This window comes from Nothoprocta perdicaria, unplaced genomic scaffold (assembly GCF_003342845.1).
Source record: "Nothoprocta perdicaria isolate Ctin4 unplaced genomic scaffold, notPer1 scaffold_386, whole genome shotgun sequence".
Taxonomy (NCBI): Eukaryota; Metazoa; Chordata; class Aves; order Tinamiformes; family Tinamidae; genus Nothoprocta; species Nothoprocta perdicaria.
This window is the reverse complement of record NW_020455628.1, coordinates 273,809-292,665: the sequence shown is the minus strand read 5'-3', so window position 1 is coordinate 292,665 and position 18,857 is coordinate 273,809. Positions and strand designations below refer to the sequence as shown.

Below are 18,857 nucleotides of genomic sequence, written 5' to 3'. Positions count from 1 at the left end.
AGACGACTGGAACTTTCAAGCTACATTTCCAAAAGGAATTTAATTGCCACAGAGAGGCCAGAAACAAATATGTATACGTATACGCATACGTATACGTGTACGTGTACGTGTACGTGTATGTGTATGTATAAAAAAAAGAAGAAATTGACTGCAAAGACAGGAACTTTCCACATATCCTCCAGTACCTGTTCCATCTTCCTCCATTTCTCCTTTCACAGAAATATAGCTGTCAGATTCAGTTAATTCCAGAGTCTTTGACTTCATTGTAAAAGTAGCACAGCCATTCTTGTTTGCTTGGAGAAATACCTTTGAACAGAGCAAGAAGGAGCATTTTCTGGCAGATGTTAGATAAAAGTTTTTCCAAATACTTTTGCAAGGTCAAAAGCCTACTTCTGCAGAAACCTATAAGATGCATCTAAAGTATCTGAGAAAGGGTTTGGGGCTTAACCACAAAAATGTAATGAATACAAATGTTCTGAAAGTGTAGCCAGTACCGGACACACTCTCATCCAGGACACTAGCAAGCTTAAAATGATGCATAAACTGTGTGGTTGCTGCAGTGAACAGTAAGCCATAAAGAACAACTGATGCTCTGATATCCTTATTCACTGGTGAGAGAAGTTACATGACTGAACAGACCAGTGATCTTATTCTATACAATATGATACCCTTGGGAAAGGTACTGGCCACCACTACTTATACAGAGCTTGCCCCTTCTTTTGAAATACTGCATTAGATATGGCACTATGCACTAGATAGGATACTATGACAGTCAGAACAGTAACTGGAGCAGTAGAGTTTCAGAAGAGGAATGAACAGTCTAACCAGGTCTATCAAGTGGGAAGATATCTGACTAAGCAGATTGATGCATACCAGAGGTGCATCCAGGCAGATTAAATGTACAGCAGGTGTTATTTTCTACCCTTCTGTTTGGTCACCTACCGAGCTACTCTGCTGCATCTTCTCAGAAGAACTTGAAGTTTCTTCTCCAGAATGTGAACTCGGAGCAAAAGAAACGCTTATATTCCCCTGAGCAGGCTTCCCATAGGTGTATCTGTGTTGAAGGGGAGAAACATCCAGCTGAAGATGAATYACTTGAGCAGAATGAGTAAACAATGAGACCAGACCATCTCCCTAACCAGGAGGATGTGAAGCCTGGGAGAACTCTGTACTTTGTTAGCTCAGAAACTTCAGCTTCTCCCTTGATGTCACTTCACCTCCTCAGGCTATCACCCCAACTGTTCCCTTTACGCAGAATCCTTAGTGTCCTTCAGCCACACAATAAATGTCCAAGGTACAAAAAGAAGCGAGTTCCACAGGTCTGGCTTCCCAGCCATTGGGTACATCATACCTGAATGCCGCTTCTCTGCTATCCACAATCTAGAAGTGATCGTGGAGCCAAAGGAAAGAGATCCCAATGGAATCATGTACTCACTTGCCACAGACCTTCACCTGAAATTCCTCATCCACTGCAGTAATGAAAGGAGGGTGCTCAAGCTTCATTTCAAATTTTATCAGTTCTGCAGATAGAAGCATTGAAGGGGGAAGGATAGGACTATAGTGAGCATGACAGTGATTGGAAGTTCTGTTATAGTTGCAGTTCAGATGAAATGAAGACAATAACGTCCCAGTTGCCCATCATCATGGTGTAATAGAAGTTACTGCCTTTGTCTCCACCTCCTTCTATTTGTTGCTACAGTTCCTCATGCAGCTGCTTCCTACTGGCACTCAGCCAAGCATAATCATTTTAAAGAGCACAGAGTTTTCTCCTAATCCACGTTACCACAACTGAACTGGGACAAGGTGTGTTGCCAGTTCCCGTTACGGGAGCTGACAGAGCAGATAGTAAATTTAGCCTAGAAGAGGATGACAATGAGCAGCAGAAAATGCTCATCGCAGGACCCAGCTACAGCTAGAACAAGATGTCAGACCACAACTTCACCATTGTACTCTACACACCTGGAAAAAAATCAGCCCAATATCAGATGTGTACACAGAGCCCACATTTCCCCAATCTCTGTTTCCCCAGGACATAGGGTCTGACAAACATGGTCAGATCACCCTGCTCTCTTCTCCAGCTATTCAAGCTGCTTTTCCCTTCTCTCCCTCTTCCAAGTCTCACCATATTCTTCAACTCTAAAGCTTTTTTCAGTCCTGCCTTGCACTGAGATGCTATACTCCCCAATGGCTGCTTCAGAGGCCAAGGGAAAGGACAAATCCACGATGCCATGTCTTGGCTTAACATTCTGCCACTCAGCAATACGATTATATTCAGGATCCTGTTTGAAAAAAAAAAAAAAGAAAAAGCATGCAGAGCCACCAAGGGGAGACCTGGTAGGTCCAGCCACATTCAGGCACAAACCAGGGCTCACCCTGTGAGTGCCCCAGCAGAGAGGATGCCAGAGCACCAGGGGAGATTCATTTCTGTGTGCCCCTCTCCACCTCCCCGCCAGCTTTATTCTTCTAGGAAAAATGTGAAGCCTGCAAAGGATATTCAAGCTACCAGGGAAGTAATAATACAAGGACACTGTTGGAAGGAGAAGCATCTGTTTCATCTACAGAGCACTTTGCCTTCTCCTTTGTGCTCTGTGGAGGTAAGATGTTGGGCAAAGGWGCACTTCTGCTCTACCTCTGTACTGTGTCCTGACTGACCAAGGAGAAAACATTTTAGCTATCTTATTTCTGTAGATATATTTGTGGTACAGTTCAGTCCAGGACTGAAAAGGCATAGGAGAAGAGAAAGAGGTCTCCCTGCAGTCAGGTGTTAGGTCTTTATCACTTACCTCCAGCCATATCTTGGAGTACTGTAAAGAAAAAAGAGAAAAGAGAGAGAGAGAGAGAACTTCAGTGCTGTACATGTACAAAGCAAAATGGCATCCAGGTAGCTCAGTATTAATAACACTATCTGGCATGGGCCTTCGGTCAGAAAATTCTGCCCTATCCAGACTCCATAACAGGTCTCCTCCCTCTAAACTATCTTTTACTGTAGTCTTTCTCCAAGACACCGATAGATGAGTGGTTTCCTTTCAGAAATCATTTGTTCTTGTAGTTTAATGGGAATGCAGGGAGTCATGTTGAGGCTCCTTCTTGTTGAAAAGCACATGGTGATACTCACTATATTTTTAATGACGTTAAGGTCATCATCAATGTTAACAATTCGAAACTTCACTGCAGAGGAAAAGAAGAGAATAGTAAAATATTCTGGCTGCAACACACCATTACATAAGTCTGCTTCTCCTTTTTTTGTACTCCAGTGTCTTTTTCTCTCTTTGCCCTGAGGAATTCAGGTTTTTCCTCAACAGCTCTCTTCAAACACAGTTTTATTTGTGTGGAAGATTTATACACAGTGTGAGACTGTAGAAACTCACTGCCTCTACTTGCAAAGATTATTCTGATGGGTAAAACAGTGGATTGTATCTGCATGCAGCCTATTTATATGGTGACACCTGTGCAGTACAGACTTTATCTCTCTGTTCAGCTCAAGCACACTAAAGCCATTGCTTATGCCAWGATTTTAGGTGTTCCTCAAACACAAGCAATAGTCTTCAAAAAATGATGAGATTGCCCATTGTCCTGGCTTTTCTTTTAGGTCTTATTTGAGATACTTTACTAAAACAAGACCCAAGAGCAGCATTGTAGGCAATTGGTGCGGCTCATAAGGGTACATCCTGACTCATACCATTCCTGGAAATGCCTGCTAACAAAAATTTGCTTTCTTCCAGTTGAAAYGAGCTTCGCTTGCTGCACTTCATGAAATATTCATCTCAGATGTGGCTGTTACCCTGACCATTCCCTCTATATTTCAATATGGCACCTCTTTGCCCTACCTGTTTCTCCAGGTTTGTAGAAGGCCTTGTCTGTCTCCACCAGAATTACATTCTTCTTTGGCTTTATCAGCACTTTCTTGCCACCTTCAAAAAGCACACTGTCCCCGCTGCGGATCAGGGCATGCACAAAAACCACCTCCTCTGGCTGTCGGATGAAAAATTTAATGGTGTCTGAGGCTGTAAGTAAYTTGATGGGGAAAGGGAGGCACCCCTCCTGATAAATTAGGGCAGTGCTAGGAGGCTGAGTGTTCCTTTGCTCCAATGTTTGTTGCTATATTCCCAAAACAGCATTCAAAAACGCTCCCCTCCAACCTTCCTCATCTCCATTCCCTTTCTTTGATTTATTTCATTACTTTCCCTAGTCATATTCTTCTCTATGATCTCCCAAATCCTCTTTCTCCTTCTTTCCGTTTTTCCTTGTTGTGTTTGCCTTTTTCCACATTTCCCTCTCCCTTTTGCTATTTTCTCCATACTATATTTCCACCACTTAACATTGTTTTGACATAAGAGAGGCTGAAGACCTTTGGTTTGTAAGAAAGAGATCAAAGAAAARTGTCTTACATGTGAAGTGGAATCGTCCGTTTCCTTGGGAATGAACTCTGGGATCTGGATTGTTTGGGATAAGGAAATAGAAAACAAATTTATTAGGCTATTTGAATCTTATCCTARATATGAGAGACAGAATCACTGTTAAACAGCCCCCAAACTTTAGAGTCCAAACTCCACTGCATGATCCTGTTTCTTATCCAGTTGGCATTATAAGGAGAAGAAGCAGCCACCTTCTGTCTGTGATTCATGAACATAAGAGTGATGCATCTGATGTGATTCTTCTACTCAGAGAAATAAAAGATTTTTGGTCAAATCAAGGAAAACAGTAAGAAAGTCAGACCTGGACCAAGGTAGCAAAGGGAAATGAGATTCTGATCAGATGAAAACTGTGTACATCTCAGTATCAGAAAGATATTAAGAGATTCTATATATAAGTAGGGAGCTGCAAAAAGCTGAAGTGTAGCTCTACTACAGAAAACAACCTATCACCCAGACACTCATCTCACCTGGAGAAAGGTACTTCACTTCTTTGCTAACTGCAGACTTCCCTGAGTTTCCAGAGCCAGGACTGGCTCCCTCCTAAGGCTTGGCACTGAAAATGTAGTTTATGATTTTCTGGTTGATGCAAGAACAAAAAGTGACTACAGTTTCTTCTTGAGTTGTGCTGAATCTGAAATGCTAGTGGGGCACTAACATGTATAAAAGTCTGCAAGAATGACACAGAGATTTAGCACAGTGCTGATAAAGACAAAACTTTGGAGAGTCTCAGTATCAGGCACATCTCCATGGCTCTCCAAAGATGTAGCTAAAGTTGCTGTAGTTATGTAGTCTCATGTAGTAGTCTCAGTAATGGTTAGCTTAGCTAACTACAGCAAGAACAGGACACCCAGGAAATATCCAGGATGCCTAGGTGAAATCCAGTTCATTATGGGTTCAGCACCAACACCATCCAACATAGTTAAAGTTAGGTCAATAGCTAAGCAAGCTGTAACTACATCTTGCACTACAAATAAAGCTTAAGCATTAGAACCAATCTCTCAGCTGGAGGGTCAGACCTCTGAGGAAATAAGAATGAAAAGTATTCCATAAGCAGTGCTCTATGATATATAAACATTTGCATGGACTAATCAYGGATAACAGAATAGAAAGGCATTTTCTTTCCAGCATGTTTTAAATAGGATAAAATGGTCTAACAAAGATGAAAAGACCAAGCTCTCATCTGCACAGGGAAGTATTTCTTACTTTGCTAGGTTATAGGACACAGCCACATTTTGCTTTGCATGGGTAAGAGAATACACTTATATTGTCTGCAGACTCTTACTAATGTCAGCATGTCAAGGCAGTGAAGGATGGTGTGCCTGGAGATGTGCTGGCCTTCTGTCTGAAGTGAAGGTAAGAGCATTCTCTGCCAAATCAGCAATCACAGCTACACTCACCTGGAAGCCGATGCACTCAAAAGTGCCTGGCTTCTCCACATTCTGTTCCACTAGTGTGTGATTCTGGTCTTCCCTCTCCAAGGTGACAGTCAGGGAGACAGCCTCAGGGAGAGACCTGAGGTGGATACAGAGTTTCTCTTCTTGGGAATGGTGAATGACAGCAGGAAACACCACCATATATTGACTAGAAGAAAGAAGGAGACATTCAACGATAATTCAGATTCTGACGTAGGGAGGCCAGAATCCATCTCTGCTGCACTCATGAAAATGTAGACCTAGGATTAGAGAGGTCTGGAGGCCTACAGTAAAGGAACTGTAGGGCAGCTCCCTTTGCACTTCAGGAAGAAGTATCATACTCCATGAAAACCAGTGGACTCCAATCATATGCTTGCAACTACCCTTACATCAACCAGAATCAAGCTGCCTGGTGTAGGATTACAAGTACAGCAACAGTAGTTAGACTGCTGTGTGAAAAATGAGGACAAAGACTTAAAGACTGAGGCATAAGACTTGAACTCCACCACTACCACAACCAAATTTCAGCTCATYATTAGCAAGACACAAAATGAAGAAAAAAAAACAACACACACAAACACACACAAAATGTTGCTTATGTAGCTTTTCAGTGTTAGTCCTGCACCATGGTCCTTATCTGCAGTGGTGCTGAACACTCACAGATCTAACTGAACACAATAAGAGCTGTTTCTGCTCAGCCTGCCCAGAGAAAAAGGCCATTTGTCTCTACATTGCTAAACGATGCAGCATTTCACCACCACACCCTTCAATGATAACCCCTTCTATCAAGCCCACCAAGATCAAAAGAAGAAAATCTCACGGTTCCAAGGTTGCTGCAGCCGTGGCTGGGAATAGGGTCAGAGCTAAAAGGAGCACTTGTGCTCCCATTTCTTGGGCTGGGACAGAGAGCTGACARGATCCGCATAAGAGCAGAGAACAGACTGTACTGAGTCCAAAGAGTGGGGAGAGTTGCAGTATGGAGACTGCATCTTTCCTAGGCTAATGACATTAACTAATATTTACTTACTTCCAATAACAACAGAGTAAAGGCCACACAGCACAGTTCTTCATCCACATCCAAACTTAGGTAGCTGTTGAATTTCCATAAAACTATGCACAAGCTCTTATCCTCTGTTTGAAGAAGGCATCTTTAGTACTCTATCTGTACATCATTAGTAATACTTCCTTCATTCAAATTTTAATTGAAGTTGGAGTCAAAATCTTTCAATGCATGTCCATTTCCTTTCTACTTTTCTAGCCCCACCACATCTGGACCCTCCTCATTACAGAACCTTCTCCATAGGCTGCTTCTGTCTATCCAGCATCACTTTTCCCTCATTGCTCTACTGTAAAACCTTTGCACATAAACCAAGACATTTTAAGGTCCAAGACACCCACACATTTCAGGAAATCTCTACAATCCCCATGCCATGCACCCTMGTTGTCCAATCCTCTGCCAGCTTCATCCAGCAATAAGGTATTTCTACCTCACCACAACCACCAATCTCTTCCAGAATTCATCTAGTCACTGCAAYCTTGCATTTCATTTTCCTGGGTGGCAGCAACTGCAGCTCATATGAACATTGTTTGGACATATTTGCCCTCCATTTATGACCTTATTTGACGGTGTGCATCCTCACCTTGCCCTGGTTTCAGCTATGTTTTTACAGAGCATAGCCAAAAGTACACAAGATAGAAGGGATTTTTTTTGTCTGCCCTCTTTTCTCCCGGCTGAAGCAATACTCTGGATTTGCTTTGGCATAGATTCTACATGTGCTCGACATCCACTCTCTTAAAGCAGAATRTGATGAAACAAGAATACACTAGCCTTTAACCTAGCACCAAAATGCTGATAATGTGCAAGTTTAAAGCACTGCATGTCACTGATCTGTGAACATATTTAATTCTCTGAAATCAACAGATTTTTGAGTTAAAGCCTAAACTAGAGGGAGAAAAAAACAATCAGACTTCTGTCTGATTTCAGAAACATTACTCAGACTGTGCATCTTTGAATGGTCAGGCAGATGCGAGTTAAATGTGAACAAAAGGACAAAAAATATACACTAATACGCTCAACTTCTTTCCAGGCTGAAGTGAGAACATGGTCAGAACTATGTTGGAAGCTCCAGGATTGTTTGTAAGAAGGCTGCAAGGCAGGAATGAATTTTTAGTAAGAAGTAAATAATACATACAATAAAATTTCAATCCAGTGACATCATAAAGAAAGAATTTGGTCAAGGATGTTTCTAAGATATACCAGTAAAGAAGCTCCTGATGATGATTGAAATTTCTTTTACCATTTCTTTTGCATAGGAGCGCAWTAACTTAGCACACCTGCTGCCACCAACTGTGCTGCATAAGAGAAGAAGGCAGAGTAAATWCCTCTCAGAAAAGCAGGAGCAAACTTCACTAGGCCTTATGGCAAGTGGTTCTTGTGCTTGGGCAAATAAAAATTGTCTCCACCCCTTCTCTCCGCCCACATAGCAGCTCCAGCCATGCACAGTTTGAATTCCATCTTCTTGGTTTTGAAGCCAAAAGAGGGACAGATACCCTATCAAGGCAGGAACTGCATAGTCCTTTAGGTCTGGAAGACGGAGAGAGGGAAGAAAGAAAGCAGCAGAAGCAGGGGTGAAAGGAGGACAAAAAGGGGGCTCATCTTTCTGTGGAGGGATCTGACCTGCAATCAGCTATGTGGAGCCGCACTCTCCTCTGGAGCAGCATCCTCCTCCTGCCTGGAGTGGTTGGAATACCTGCAATGCTGTAAGAACCTTGGTTGCTTCACATCTGCATGCTGGTTTAGGGGGAATCATCAGGGTAGACAGTGACAGAAACAGGTAAAAAGTTCTGAGACAAGAGATATTTCTAGAGGGGCATCACTGTTCGTATGCCAAAGGTTTTATTTCTACTTCATATGACCCTGCTTGCCTACCCTGCAAAGCTCCTTGGCTCTTTTTCTAGTACCTTGGGCTTAGATCATGTATTTTTGCAARGATTCAGGTCAGATAAGCCCTGCCAAATTTCTCCATTCGTTTAATTCTGACCTGCCAACATTTGCATGCATGTCTAGTTTTAAGTCTAGTTTTAAAAACTTGTGTAGTCTAGTCTAGTAGTCTTTTCCTCTTCGGTATGTTGTATAGGCTGATACAGCTCACTCTCAGATAAGGATTTACTGCTGTCCGTTTCTTAAAATTTCCTTAGGACAGCTAGAAGAAGCTTTGTTTTGTGATAATACTGATTGCTTTGATATATGGTCTGTGTGATAATGCTTTCTCTAACTTCYTCAAAAAGTAATCTAGCCTGGATCTTGGGATCCCTGAAAGATAGCCTTGGAGATGATGTCTCATACTTTTATATCTCATAAGACAAAAGCAAGGGTGAATTATAAGAATTGGAAAATGTGTAAGACAGTTTTCCAGAGTAGAGAGGGCACCAAGAGATCTTTAGAAGCARTGGAGATCTTGGAAATTCAAGCAGTGAGTCTATAGTGCACCTTATGGCCCTATGGCAGGGAGAAGGTTCTATGAGATATCCTAAGAAAATTCAAAACATCATTAACATCTCTTGTTAGTTCCCCTTGTACTAGCARTAGACAAGGTGCTCGAGGCAGCTTGACAGGCTTTAAATGTGACCACCCTCAAGACTCCTGCCCAAGCAGATTTGACTCTACCAGAGTGTTGAGCTCCAGCAAAGAATTGCCAATAATTCATCTCCTTGTCTCCAAGTGTTCTGATCATTCTTGGTCCTGCCTACAAAAGTTGTCACTAGCTGACTGTCTACCATCAATAGGCAGGAGGAATCAGTGCTAAGTCTTTTGGGGGTATTCAAACCCCCAGAACCTCTGTTTCCACCAAAGCCAAGGGCAAAAATGAATTTCATTTGCTACCAATGCTGTTTACATTGTCAAGCCTGCTGGGTTGTGTGTTTTCTCCTGATGCAGGAAGAATTGGAAACTGCCATGAATAGGCCTCCATATGGTAAGGTCCAGTAATTACATCTGTGTGAAGAACACAGAGAGACAAAAATCTGGATGAAAGAGAGGATACTAAAGTCTGACCTGCAAACACATTTTGATGACCTGTAGAAGCCAGCTGCTTCTTGAATGTCGGCTCCTCTTTAATCCTAGCTGCTGCTGTACTTTATAATGTGATGTGACAGGATAAAAACAGTATCTTTGTGTTATCTGTGTTCACAGCTATGCTAGTAGCCACAGACATGTGAGATGTGAATTGAGAGAAAAAGTAYATCAGGAGTTGAAGAGCAGGTATTCATGAGACTTTGTGTGCAGGATGTGAAGCTATGACAGTGGGACTCATACAATGTGTGGCATTGGCCATGAGGTCAAGAATAGCTCATAAGACAGAAAGCGGATAATCAGGCAAGTAAGCTGCTACTGAGACATACTGTGTTGCAGTGAAATGGCCAAAGTTTCAGGAAACTTGCAGTGTAATCCAAGCCTTGCTGTGGGCCTCTTTTGTGACATGAGGAAGCCTTTTCACCTTACGCCAAGCTTATTTTATTTCCTCCGCTTTAYCTTGATATTCAGTCTTAAGATCAGTGGCTGTCTCTTACCGTATGTGAATGGAGCATGTAGCACAGACTTAGTGGTCATGATGTAGTACTCAGGGATGGGAAGAGCAGTGTAATCTGGTCTCACTGGTATCATGATACTGCAATGGTAGGACCAGAAGTCTTATTATCAATTATCTAAATCTCATGCTCAAAATCAATCCTCCTAAACATCAGCTTCACTTGGGGTCTTTTACTTTTTGTAGGAATTATGCTGTGGCAATACCGTCTCAGCTCTACTACCCCTTCTCAGAGAAAGTGTGCCTCCAGCTCAGCAGAAAAGAAGCAGTCCCAATCAATGTGAGAGTAATCTTGCAAAGCAAAGCTGAGAACAAGACTCTGATCCTGCAGTCTATCTCTCAGCTCACCTTCTTTCATTGCACAAGCTTCCAGGTGAGGAGATGATTCTCAAGAGCTGTCAGCAGGGTGAATACCATATGAGTTCTGATGTTGCTGGACAGGAAAGACAAGGATTGTGCCTTCCCTTGGGCAATGAATCTTCTCCTTCAGTATATATATAGCACTGACAATGCCCTTCCTGCTCTGGACCTTATTAATATTTTGCTCTTCTGGATTATTTTGAAAAATTTTGAAAATTGTTCTGAGATCTTTCAGGGCAAGTAAAAGAGCAATATAGAGTCTGTATCAAAATCATTATTTGAAAAGCCTGTGGATCCAAGATCCTGAATGATGGTTTATTTACAACTATGCCTGCAGGTCCCTCCTCCTGTTGGAAACCCATATGAAGTGGCTTTTATTGTCATCACATTCCTAGAAGCCAACTCAGAGTTTCAGAAGAAACAGAAAGTCCTAATCAAGCATGTAGAAAAGAAGACTTTTATCCAGACAGACAAACCCGTGTACAAACCTGGACAGATTGGTACGGATAGAATTCCATGTCTTATTAGAAAGATGGTCAGACCACAACAGATTGGGTAGCCRCTATCTCTTGGAGCAGGCAGCTGAGTGGTGTCTGCTCTGCAAGGAAGACAGGCCACAGCCTTCATCTCCCTCTGCCATTCCAGGTTGTGCATGTTTTGAAAGATTTGGGGACATTTCCCACATATGCCTGTAYGGCACATGTTTTCCCCAGTACTATTCATGCTCAGACAGCATGCCAGTGTGAACAGGGTTTGTGTGTTTTGGCTGACCTATGAGAAAAGACTCACAAAATAATGTTGCATTCCTGAGAGCTCTTGCAGATACAGAGTATGTGACTGCCCTAAATCCTTCTGTCCCACAGACTGTCTGCCTAAAAAGATCATTGACCTGCAGACTTCATCACCACTCTAATGCAGTTCAGAATGCCACAGGGCAATCTGAACAAATGCCACAATTTTTATGGCACAAAAATTATGCCACRAATATTTTCCCTGTGTCTCTCCATCATCCCTGCTGGCATGACTCTCCATCATCTCTGCTGGCAAGAGTGATGGCCCTATTTCAGGTCCAATGTCTGTAAAATGTGCTATTTCTCACCAGCACAGTCAACCTTCCCAAACCTCACATTACCACTCCATCCCCTCTTTTCTAGAAGGGATGAGATCTCATAGTAGATCTTTGAACACAGGGCCAAGAGTCACTGGCTCTGAATTCTGTCCACATCTTCTGAAGGAAGCAACCTGGCACATGTTTCTTAGGAATCCATCTCTATTATTATTAATGGGCTTGATTTGATTTCAAATCATCCTGTTTTTCTTTTGCTCTGTAGTTAAGTTGAGAACCGTAACCTTGGATCAGAACTTTATTGCCAGCAGTGAACCGGTAAGTCAAGAGGGGCAAAATCTTGGTAAGTCTGAAAATGGCATGGTCTGACTCCAAGAGTTCTGGATCCATTCTTGGCACAGTCAGAAGGCCATCTGTTGACACTTAATTTCAGTCTTATTTGGAGTGTTTACAAACAACATTGGGCATCTCCTGCTACACAGATACTGCTCACAATGCTGGGGCAGCACCTGTGAATTGTTTAGGGAAGATTCATGGGTGTCTGGGAGACAAAAAAAATAGGGATGCAAATGGTAATTTACATGAAATCATCTTACCAATAATTTTGTTATTTCTTYCTCACAGCATCTCCAGGTGGAAATGAAGGTAAATATCTACTTTTTAAGAAAGTAGTGATCTCCTTTTGCTTTGGGGAAAGCAAAGGGTTGGAGATAGTGGTGGGGAGAAATAGATGCAGAAGGCTATTTACTTCAGAATGAATGAGAAAAGCCCTTGCCTTCTTGCCCTTCTTTCCATTAATGTCCGCACAAGTTTTGTAGTTCAGTGTTAGGATATCTATAAAATATCTCTATTTTATAGATATCCTCTATCTCTATTTTATAGATATCCTGAGATTTCTATAAAATAGAGGTTTCTACAATAAATGTTACCTCTCCACCAAATTTACTGAAGGGGCACAGCATTAATCCCTTGAGGCTGCAAACTGGAGATTTGTGAATACCTTAGGCAGTTCTTTAAAAACATTCTTATATTAAACATATAGAAAATAAAAGTTTGAGCATTTATGTTGTGGCCACAAAGCTAGGGAAACTTCCCAAAACAGCTCTGGTTATTTTTTCCCCTCATAATCTCTTAGTTTGCTTTTAAGATTATAGGTAAAATATACACTTCAGTCATTTGAACTGAGGAAACGTGCCCAAAAGCTGTGAAGGGTTTGTAAAACCCCACATAGCAGAGTCTCAGTTCAAATTTGTTAAGGCACATTTGCCCACTACATCCACCAAGCAATCAATACAGAAATAAGTTTCTCAGACACCTAATGAAATGCTTTATGCTAGTTTATACAAATGTAGTACAAGGATCCATCTTCACTGTTTCAGGCAATAATTCTCATTTATTTTAGAAGTTTTATAAAGTGCCCATTTATTTCCAAGAACCAGCAGTTAGGAGAACACTGTCCACCAAAGACTGAGCATCACAATCAATAATGTCTCCAAATGCCCCTGCAGTCTCACACTCCTTGCTCAGCATCCTCAAGTCTTTGTATCCTGGCCTTACAGTCATCCTGCACAAACTGCTAAATCCATTTCCACAGACCTTCTAATGGATTTAAGATACCAGATAACACTGTAATCACTTTAAAGTTTCTTATGCCTTAGAAAGTATGTGCTGTCAGGACTGACCCTATCTACATTGACCCAGGAGCAATGCCAGCTCAAATCACCACAGGATCACAGAATTATAGAATCTTTAAAGTTGGAAGGGAACCTTAGAGATCATCCAGTACAAATATCTTTATATATCTTTACATCCAGATCTGAAAGATACTGAGGTCCCTCTTGCAGATGGACCACTTGGACTATCAGCAGTTGGTACATCTTAGTGAGACAGGCAGGCAGCAAATCAGGGCTTTGCAGCAATCAGTGGGATGATGGTTTYAGCCAGAGAACAATAATATGATAGACTGACTTTGAGGATCACAAAGAAAGGGAAAAGCTGGAACCCACCCAAGCATTACAGCTGTACCATAGACTTAGGCTTTCAGAAAAAGAGAATATAGACTTAGATCCTTAGAGTCCTTGGAAATAACCACTCTCCACTACTGCCCATGCAGGACCCCAAAGGAAACCAAATCGCACAATGGCTGAATGCTACTCCTGTGGGAGGCATTGTGGATCTGTCCTTCCCTTTGTCTGCGGAAGCACCAGTTGGAGAATACATTATCAAAACATCTGACCACACTCATGCCTTCAGGGTAGAGGAATATGGTAAGCATCTTAGTAAGCAACAGCAGCAAAGACACATTCCTTCCAGACTTGTCCCCCCACACACACATAGAGATAAACAGGCCTTGCCACTGTGAAGAGCTGTGCTAACTATGCYAGTGACTGATATGTCCAGCTACCTGCCAGTAGGTTTAATCATTGACTTTCAGTCTGACCCTAGTTTTCTCCTGTCATTTGTCCTGAGGAAGGATTGGGGCACTGTCCCACAGCTGTGACCGGTGAAAGGAACCCTCCTGTCTGGGCTAGCAGTGCATTCCTACCAGGCTTTATTCTGTTTGTGTCAGAATGAGGGAATGAAGGGAGAGTTTCCTTTTCTGTGAACACTCATCTGGAGAAGATGGAACAAATTAGTTCTCTCTCTCTTCACTGTGTTWTATTTCTCTTACTTTCTCACAGTGCTACCCAAGTTCAGTGTCTCTATCCAGATGCCTCAAGTGGTCACCATCTTGGAGGATAACTTCCGTCTCCAAGTTTGTGGCATGTGAGTGGACTTACCTAGGCAGAAAGTGCATTCTAACTGGTTTGGAAACTGCATAGTTATTAATAATTGAGCTCAAAATGATCTCTGCTAAGCCTTCCCCTCCTTAAAATCTGGTACTTTAGTATACAGCACTAAGGAATTCTCTTGGACTTCCATCTTTCTCCCTCTTCTGTCTCTTGCTTGTCTATGAGCCTGACAGTGTGACTATGGACTTCCTCAATGTGGGATGTGCCCTACAGCACTGTACCTCTGCTGAGATCAGTGCCACTGTGGAGGAAATAGCCATTTCAATTGATAGCCAGCACAGTGTTCCCTARCAGTGAACGGTGGGACAGGGATTGAGTTGGAAAGGACCAACTACTGCCTAGTACCTCACCTGATGAACTTACTGCAGTTTCTTGGCCTCTGCTGAGCTCATAATCCATGAGGATATTGTAGGCTGCAGGAGTGCTTGACTGTAAATCACAATATAAGACTGATGTTGCTTACCTTTGGGTTGCTGTTTATGTATGTTTAAGCCTCTCTACCATGTTTGAYAGGTACACGTATAAGAAACCAGTCCAAGGTAGTGTGAAGGTTGTGGTGTGCCGTAAAGATGTTCGATACAATTGGAAATTTTCCAGAGCCAAGCACAATATTTGTAGGAATTACATAGGCCAGGTGAGTACATGGGACATCCACTCCTGCTTAAGAAAGGAGAAAGGCCAAAGAGAGAGAAAAGCTGTGATGGAAAAAGTGGAATAGGCATCAGCTATAGAATCGGGCCTCTCAGCTCAGAGACAAATTACTGATATGTCYTTAGCACCCTCATGTGGCAACCTTAACTCAGTTCAGGAATTTTGCTAAGTTTTGCACTCTAATCCTCAAAAGTAGGGAAATTAGTAGGCAAGCTAACCCCTGGAGATTTGCCTACAAAACAGATATTGTGACATGGCAATACAAATGCAGACACTGATCATGTAACTGGCTTCCACTGAACGCTTTTTTGCGGTAGCAGCTTTTCAGCTGGTATAAACACCTGTCTGTTGATTCTCAGAAATTCTGGAGAGACAGAAATTACTTCTTCCTCCTAGGTATACAATTTCAGCTCAACACAAACTTTAGTCATTCATCTTTGTGATTGAATAAATGCTTCTATATTTGTTCATGGTCCCAGGGAGAAATAATGACTCATTTGCACTACTGGGTCATGAATAACTGTTGAAAGATGAGATATGAGCTTATGAAATAGCATCTCCTATTAGTGATGGCTCCATAGAGAAGATCTATATGTTATGCCAGTATAGGAGCTGCTTCTTTAACTTAGATGTCTTTAGTCCTCGACTTGTAGGTTTTGGCCTTGATATGCATTGCAGAAGGGATTAGTGCATCCATAATTGGTTAACAGATACAATTTTACATCCCCAGACAAACAAGGATGGCTGCTTTGTCGCTGAGGTGAATAATAAGGTCTACCACCAGAAGCATGATGATAATTATGATTTCAACCTGGAGRCTGTGGCATTTATAAAAGAAAGTGGAACAGGTAATAGCTTTTCCCACACTTAGTGGACCTTTTTTTTTTCTTTATATTCCTAATCATATCTTGCTGTGGATTTTCCCTGAGCACACTGTGATGGTACAAACATTCTGATCTACCCTACCATCAAGGTCTAACTCAATATAGGCAACATGAGCTCTTCCAGTTACAGAACAGGCTTTATCGATATGCTTGCTCTTTAGCAATATGTTCTGACGAGTCCTGCTTTGACAGTCACCTTGCTTCAGCAGAGAAGGACTAGAGCTGCTGTTCCTCACAGTAGAAACAGAGAGTGCACAGTGCACAGAGTTGGGCAGGCCGGAATCTTTTGTTTTTAAACCATACTTTGGAAATGTCCTTTGGAATGAAGAGACACTGAGAGCAACCACAGAAAACCCAGGCCCTGGTTGTGCACCATTTAATAAATAGCACCTTGTCAAATTTATCTGCACATCCCAGACATGGAACAAGGCCACTTGTTCAGAGCTACTGTTAAATATCTCATCTTGTGAGGTTTCCCTTTCTCCAAGAAAGCATAAGCTGTTTCTTGCAAGAAAATGTTTTCTAGCCCTTTGCTGAAAGCAGTGAGACACATATATTTGGCAAACAACTGCAGTTGTTTCAGATGGGTACCACATGCAGAAACATCAGACCATAAGCTGACATGGATGAAGTGAGGAAAAATATTGCCTTTTAGTGACTTTGGAGTGAGAATGGGAGGAGAATGGATGTGGGCAATTTTGAGAGAGAACATTTTCAACCAATGCAGAGCATTGGGGACTGTTTGGCAGGAATCTCATGGTAGACTTCTGTCATTCTGGCAGCTCTGAAGATACAAGACATATTGCCAACTGTATAAGCTAAGTGACTCTTAAAGTTACACCGAAAAGCCCTATGAGTAATAGACCACTCCTTACTTCAGTCCATCCAATCCTGCTGCCTTTGATCAGAAAATGATTCCCATTTGTGTATTGTGTCTCTTCCTTTTTTTACCCAGGTGTGGAGTATAACACCACTGAAAACTGCAAGGTGACCTTTGATATCACGACTCTCCGATTTTGGGGGACAAGCTATTACTATCAGCAAGGAGCCCCCTTCTATGGAAATGTAAGTAAACGGACAGAAACATGAGAAGTCCAGCAAATGGTCTAAAATAGGTGGCAGGAACATAAATACTACGGAGTCCATTTGTTCTGAGCTACRAAAACCTGATATCACAGATCTCTACCCCAATCTCTCCTTTGATATCTCTACCACAAAAAAATCCAAAGAGGAAATACATGACTTTGCCAGCTAATATGGCTGCTGCATAAATGGGGAGAGGCTGGAGAACTTAGGGGCCCAGAGAGTCCTTTTAGARTAAGAGGAATTGGAACTGCTATGGGAGGTAGATTTTCAATTCTGAGGCCTCCAATTCTGTTTTCTACCTTGCTAAAGCTGGAACTCAAAAGTGCTGATGAGACCCCCCTGAAGAACAAGAAGGTGATTCTCACAGTCTCCTATGGTGACAGGAAGCAGACCAAGACCTACGTTACAGATGACAGTGGGATGTCTTCTTTCACCCTGGATACTTCTGCCTGGGACAACAGCAGCAAAGTCATTCTACAGGTTAAGATCATTTTGCATTATATCAACACTATGGCATAAGATGTAGAAGTTGCCAAGGATGTAAGGAACAGAAGAAAGAAGGAAGAATCATAGAATCAGAGAATCCTTAAGGTTGGAAGGGACCTTTGGAGATCATCTAGTCCAAACCTCCTGCACATGCAGGTCACTTAGAGCATGGGGCACAGGGCTGTGTCTAAGCAGGTTTAGAAGATCTCCAGCGAAGGAAATTCCACAACCATTCTTGGCAACCTATTCCAGGGCTTTATCATTCTCACTGTTAAGAAATTTTTCCTTAAGTTCCTGTGGAACTTTTGGTGCTTCAGTTTGTGGCCGTTTCCACTGAAAAGAGGCCGCCCCCTCCTCCTCACTGCCTCCCTTGAGGTATTTATAGACATTGATCAGGTCCCCCCTCAGCCTTCTCTTCACCAGGCTGAACAGACCCAGCTCTCTCAGCCTTTGCTCACAGGGCAGATGTTCCAGGCCCCTGATCATCCTGGTAGCCCTGCGCTGGACTCTCTCCAKCAGCTCCACATCCCTCTTGTACTGGGGAGCCCAGAACTGGATATAGTCTCCAGATGTGGCCTCACCAGGGCTGTGTATAGGGGGACAATCCCCTCCCTCGACCTGCTGGAGACATTCTTCTTAATGCACCCCAGGATCCCATTGGCCTTCTTGGCCACCAGGGMGCTCTGCTGCCTCATGGTCATCTTGTTGTCCAAAGTCTAATAAGTCTAATAAGTCTAATAAGTCTAATAAGAAAAGAGTTGTTGTAAGTCAATCTGAAGCAAAGCAAGAACAGAGTGGAATTCAATACAGATGTCATCTACAGGAAGCTGACCAATATAAACTCTACCTCTGCTTTCCCATGTAACTATGAAAAAGGCTCACTTTCCTGCTTTTAGGGGTAGGTTTCTAATAACTTACTACCTGTCTTATCTAAACTTCAAGTCAATTGTGCACTTCAAGACAAGCCTTTCTTTGTCAAGATACATACAGTATTTTATACGATGRATCTTGATCTTGTTGTAATTCCCCAAGATGCTGATAACAGTCTCTGTGCAGATAGCATATAAGTTAAAAATGGGCAGTTACTGATCTTCAGTTGTCCCCTACCACATCTACCAT

The 18,857-nt window shown here is 42.3% G+C and overlaps 2 protein-coding genes across 7 annotated transcripts in view; one reads left to right on the top strand and one right to left on the bottom strand.

The window, feature by feature from the left end:
* LOC112952033 (alpha-2-macroglobulin-like protein 1) overlaps positions 1-6,782 on the bottom strand; it is a 28,968-nt gene extending 22,186 nt beyond the window's left edge. For both annotated transcript variants that reach the window (XM_026044814.1, XM_026044815.1), the window contains exons 1-10: positions 6,648-6,782; positions 5,813-5,996; positions 4,389-4,433; positions 3,828-3,972; positions 3,116-3,168; positions 2,784-2,804; positions 2,123-2,279; positions 1,436-1,520; positions 943-1,054; positions 186-306 (exon numbers count right to left, since the gene is read on the bottom strand). In XM_026044814.1, the coding sequence (XP_025900599.1) occupies positions 186-306; positions 943-1,054; positions 1,436-1,520; positions 2,123-2,279; positions 2,784-2,804; positions 3,116-3,168; positions 3,828-3,972; positions 4,389-4,433; positions 5,813-5,996; positions 6,648-6,715 (991 nt within the window). In that variant the 5' untranslated portion in view covers positions 6,716-6,782. The remainder of the gene's footprint in view (positions 1-185; positions 307-942; positions 1,055-1,435; positions 1,521-2,122; positions 2,280-2,783; positions 2,805-3,115; positions 3,169-3,827; positions 3,973-4,388; positions 4,434-5,812; positions 5,997-6,647) is intronic.
* Positions 6,783-8,401: 1,619 nt separating this feature from the next.
* The window catches only part of LOC112952032 (alpha-2-macroglobulin-like protein 1), a 29,948-nt gene continuing 19,492 nt past the window's right edge, over positions 8,402-18,857 (top strand). For all 5 annotated transcript variants that reach the window (XM_026044813.1, XM_026044811.1, XM_026044812.1 and 2 more), the window contains exons 1-11: positions 8,402-8,587; positions 10,600-10,786; positions 11,111-11,273; positions 12,105-12,157; positions 12,464-12,484; positions 13,953-14,106; positions 14,521-14,605; positions 15,145-15,265; positions 16,013-16,130; positions 17,122-17,231; positions 17,562-17,732. In XM_026044813.1, the coding sequence (XP_025900598.1) occupies positions 8,517-8,587; positions 10,600-10,786; positions 11,111-11,273; positions 12,105-12,157; positions 12,464-12,484; positions 13,953-14,106; positions 14,521-14,605; positions 15,145-15,265; positions 16,013-16,130; positions 17,122-17,231; positions 17,562-17,732 (1,254 nt within the window). In that variant the 5' untranslated portion in view covers positions 8,402-8,516. The remainder of the gene's footprint in view (positions 8,588-10,599; positions 10,787-11,110; positions 11,274-12,104; positions 12,158-12,463; positions 12,485-13,952; positions 14,107-14,520; positions 14,606-15,144; positions 15,266-16,012; positions 16,131-17,121; positions 17,232-17,561; positions 17,733-18,857) is intronic.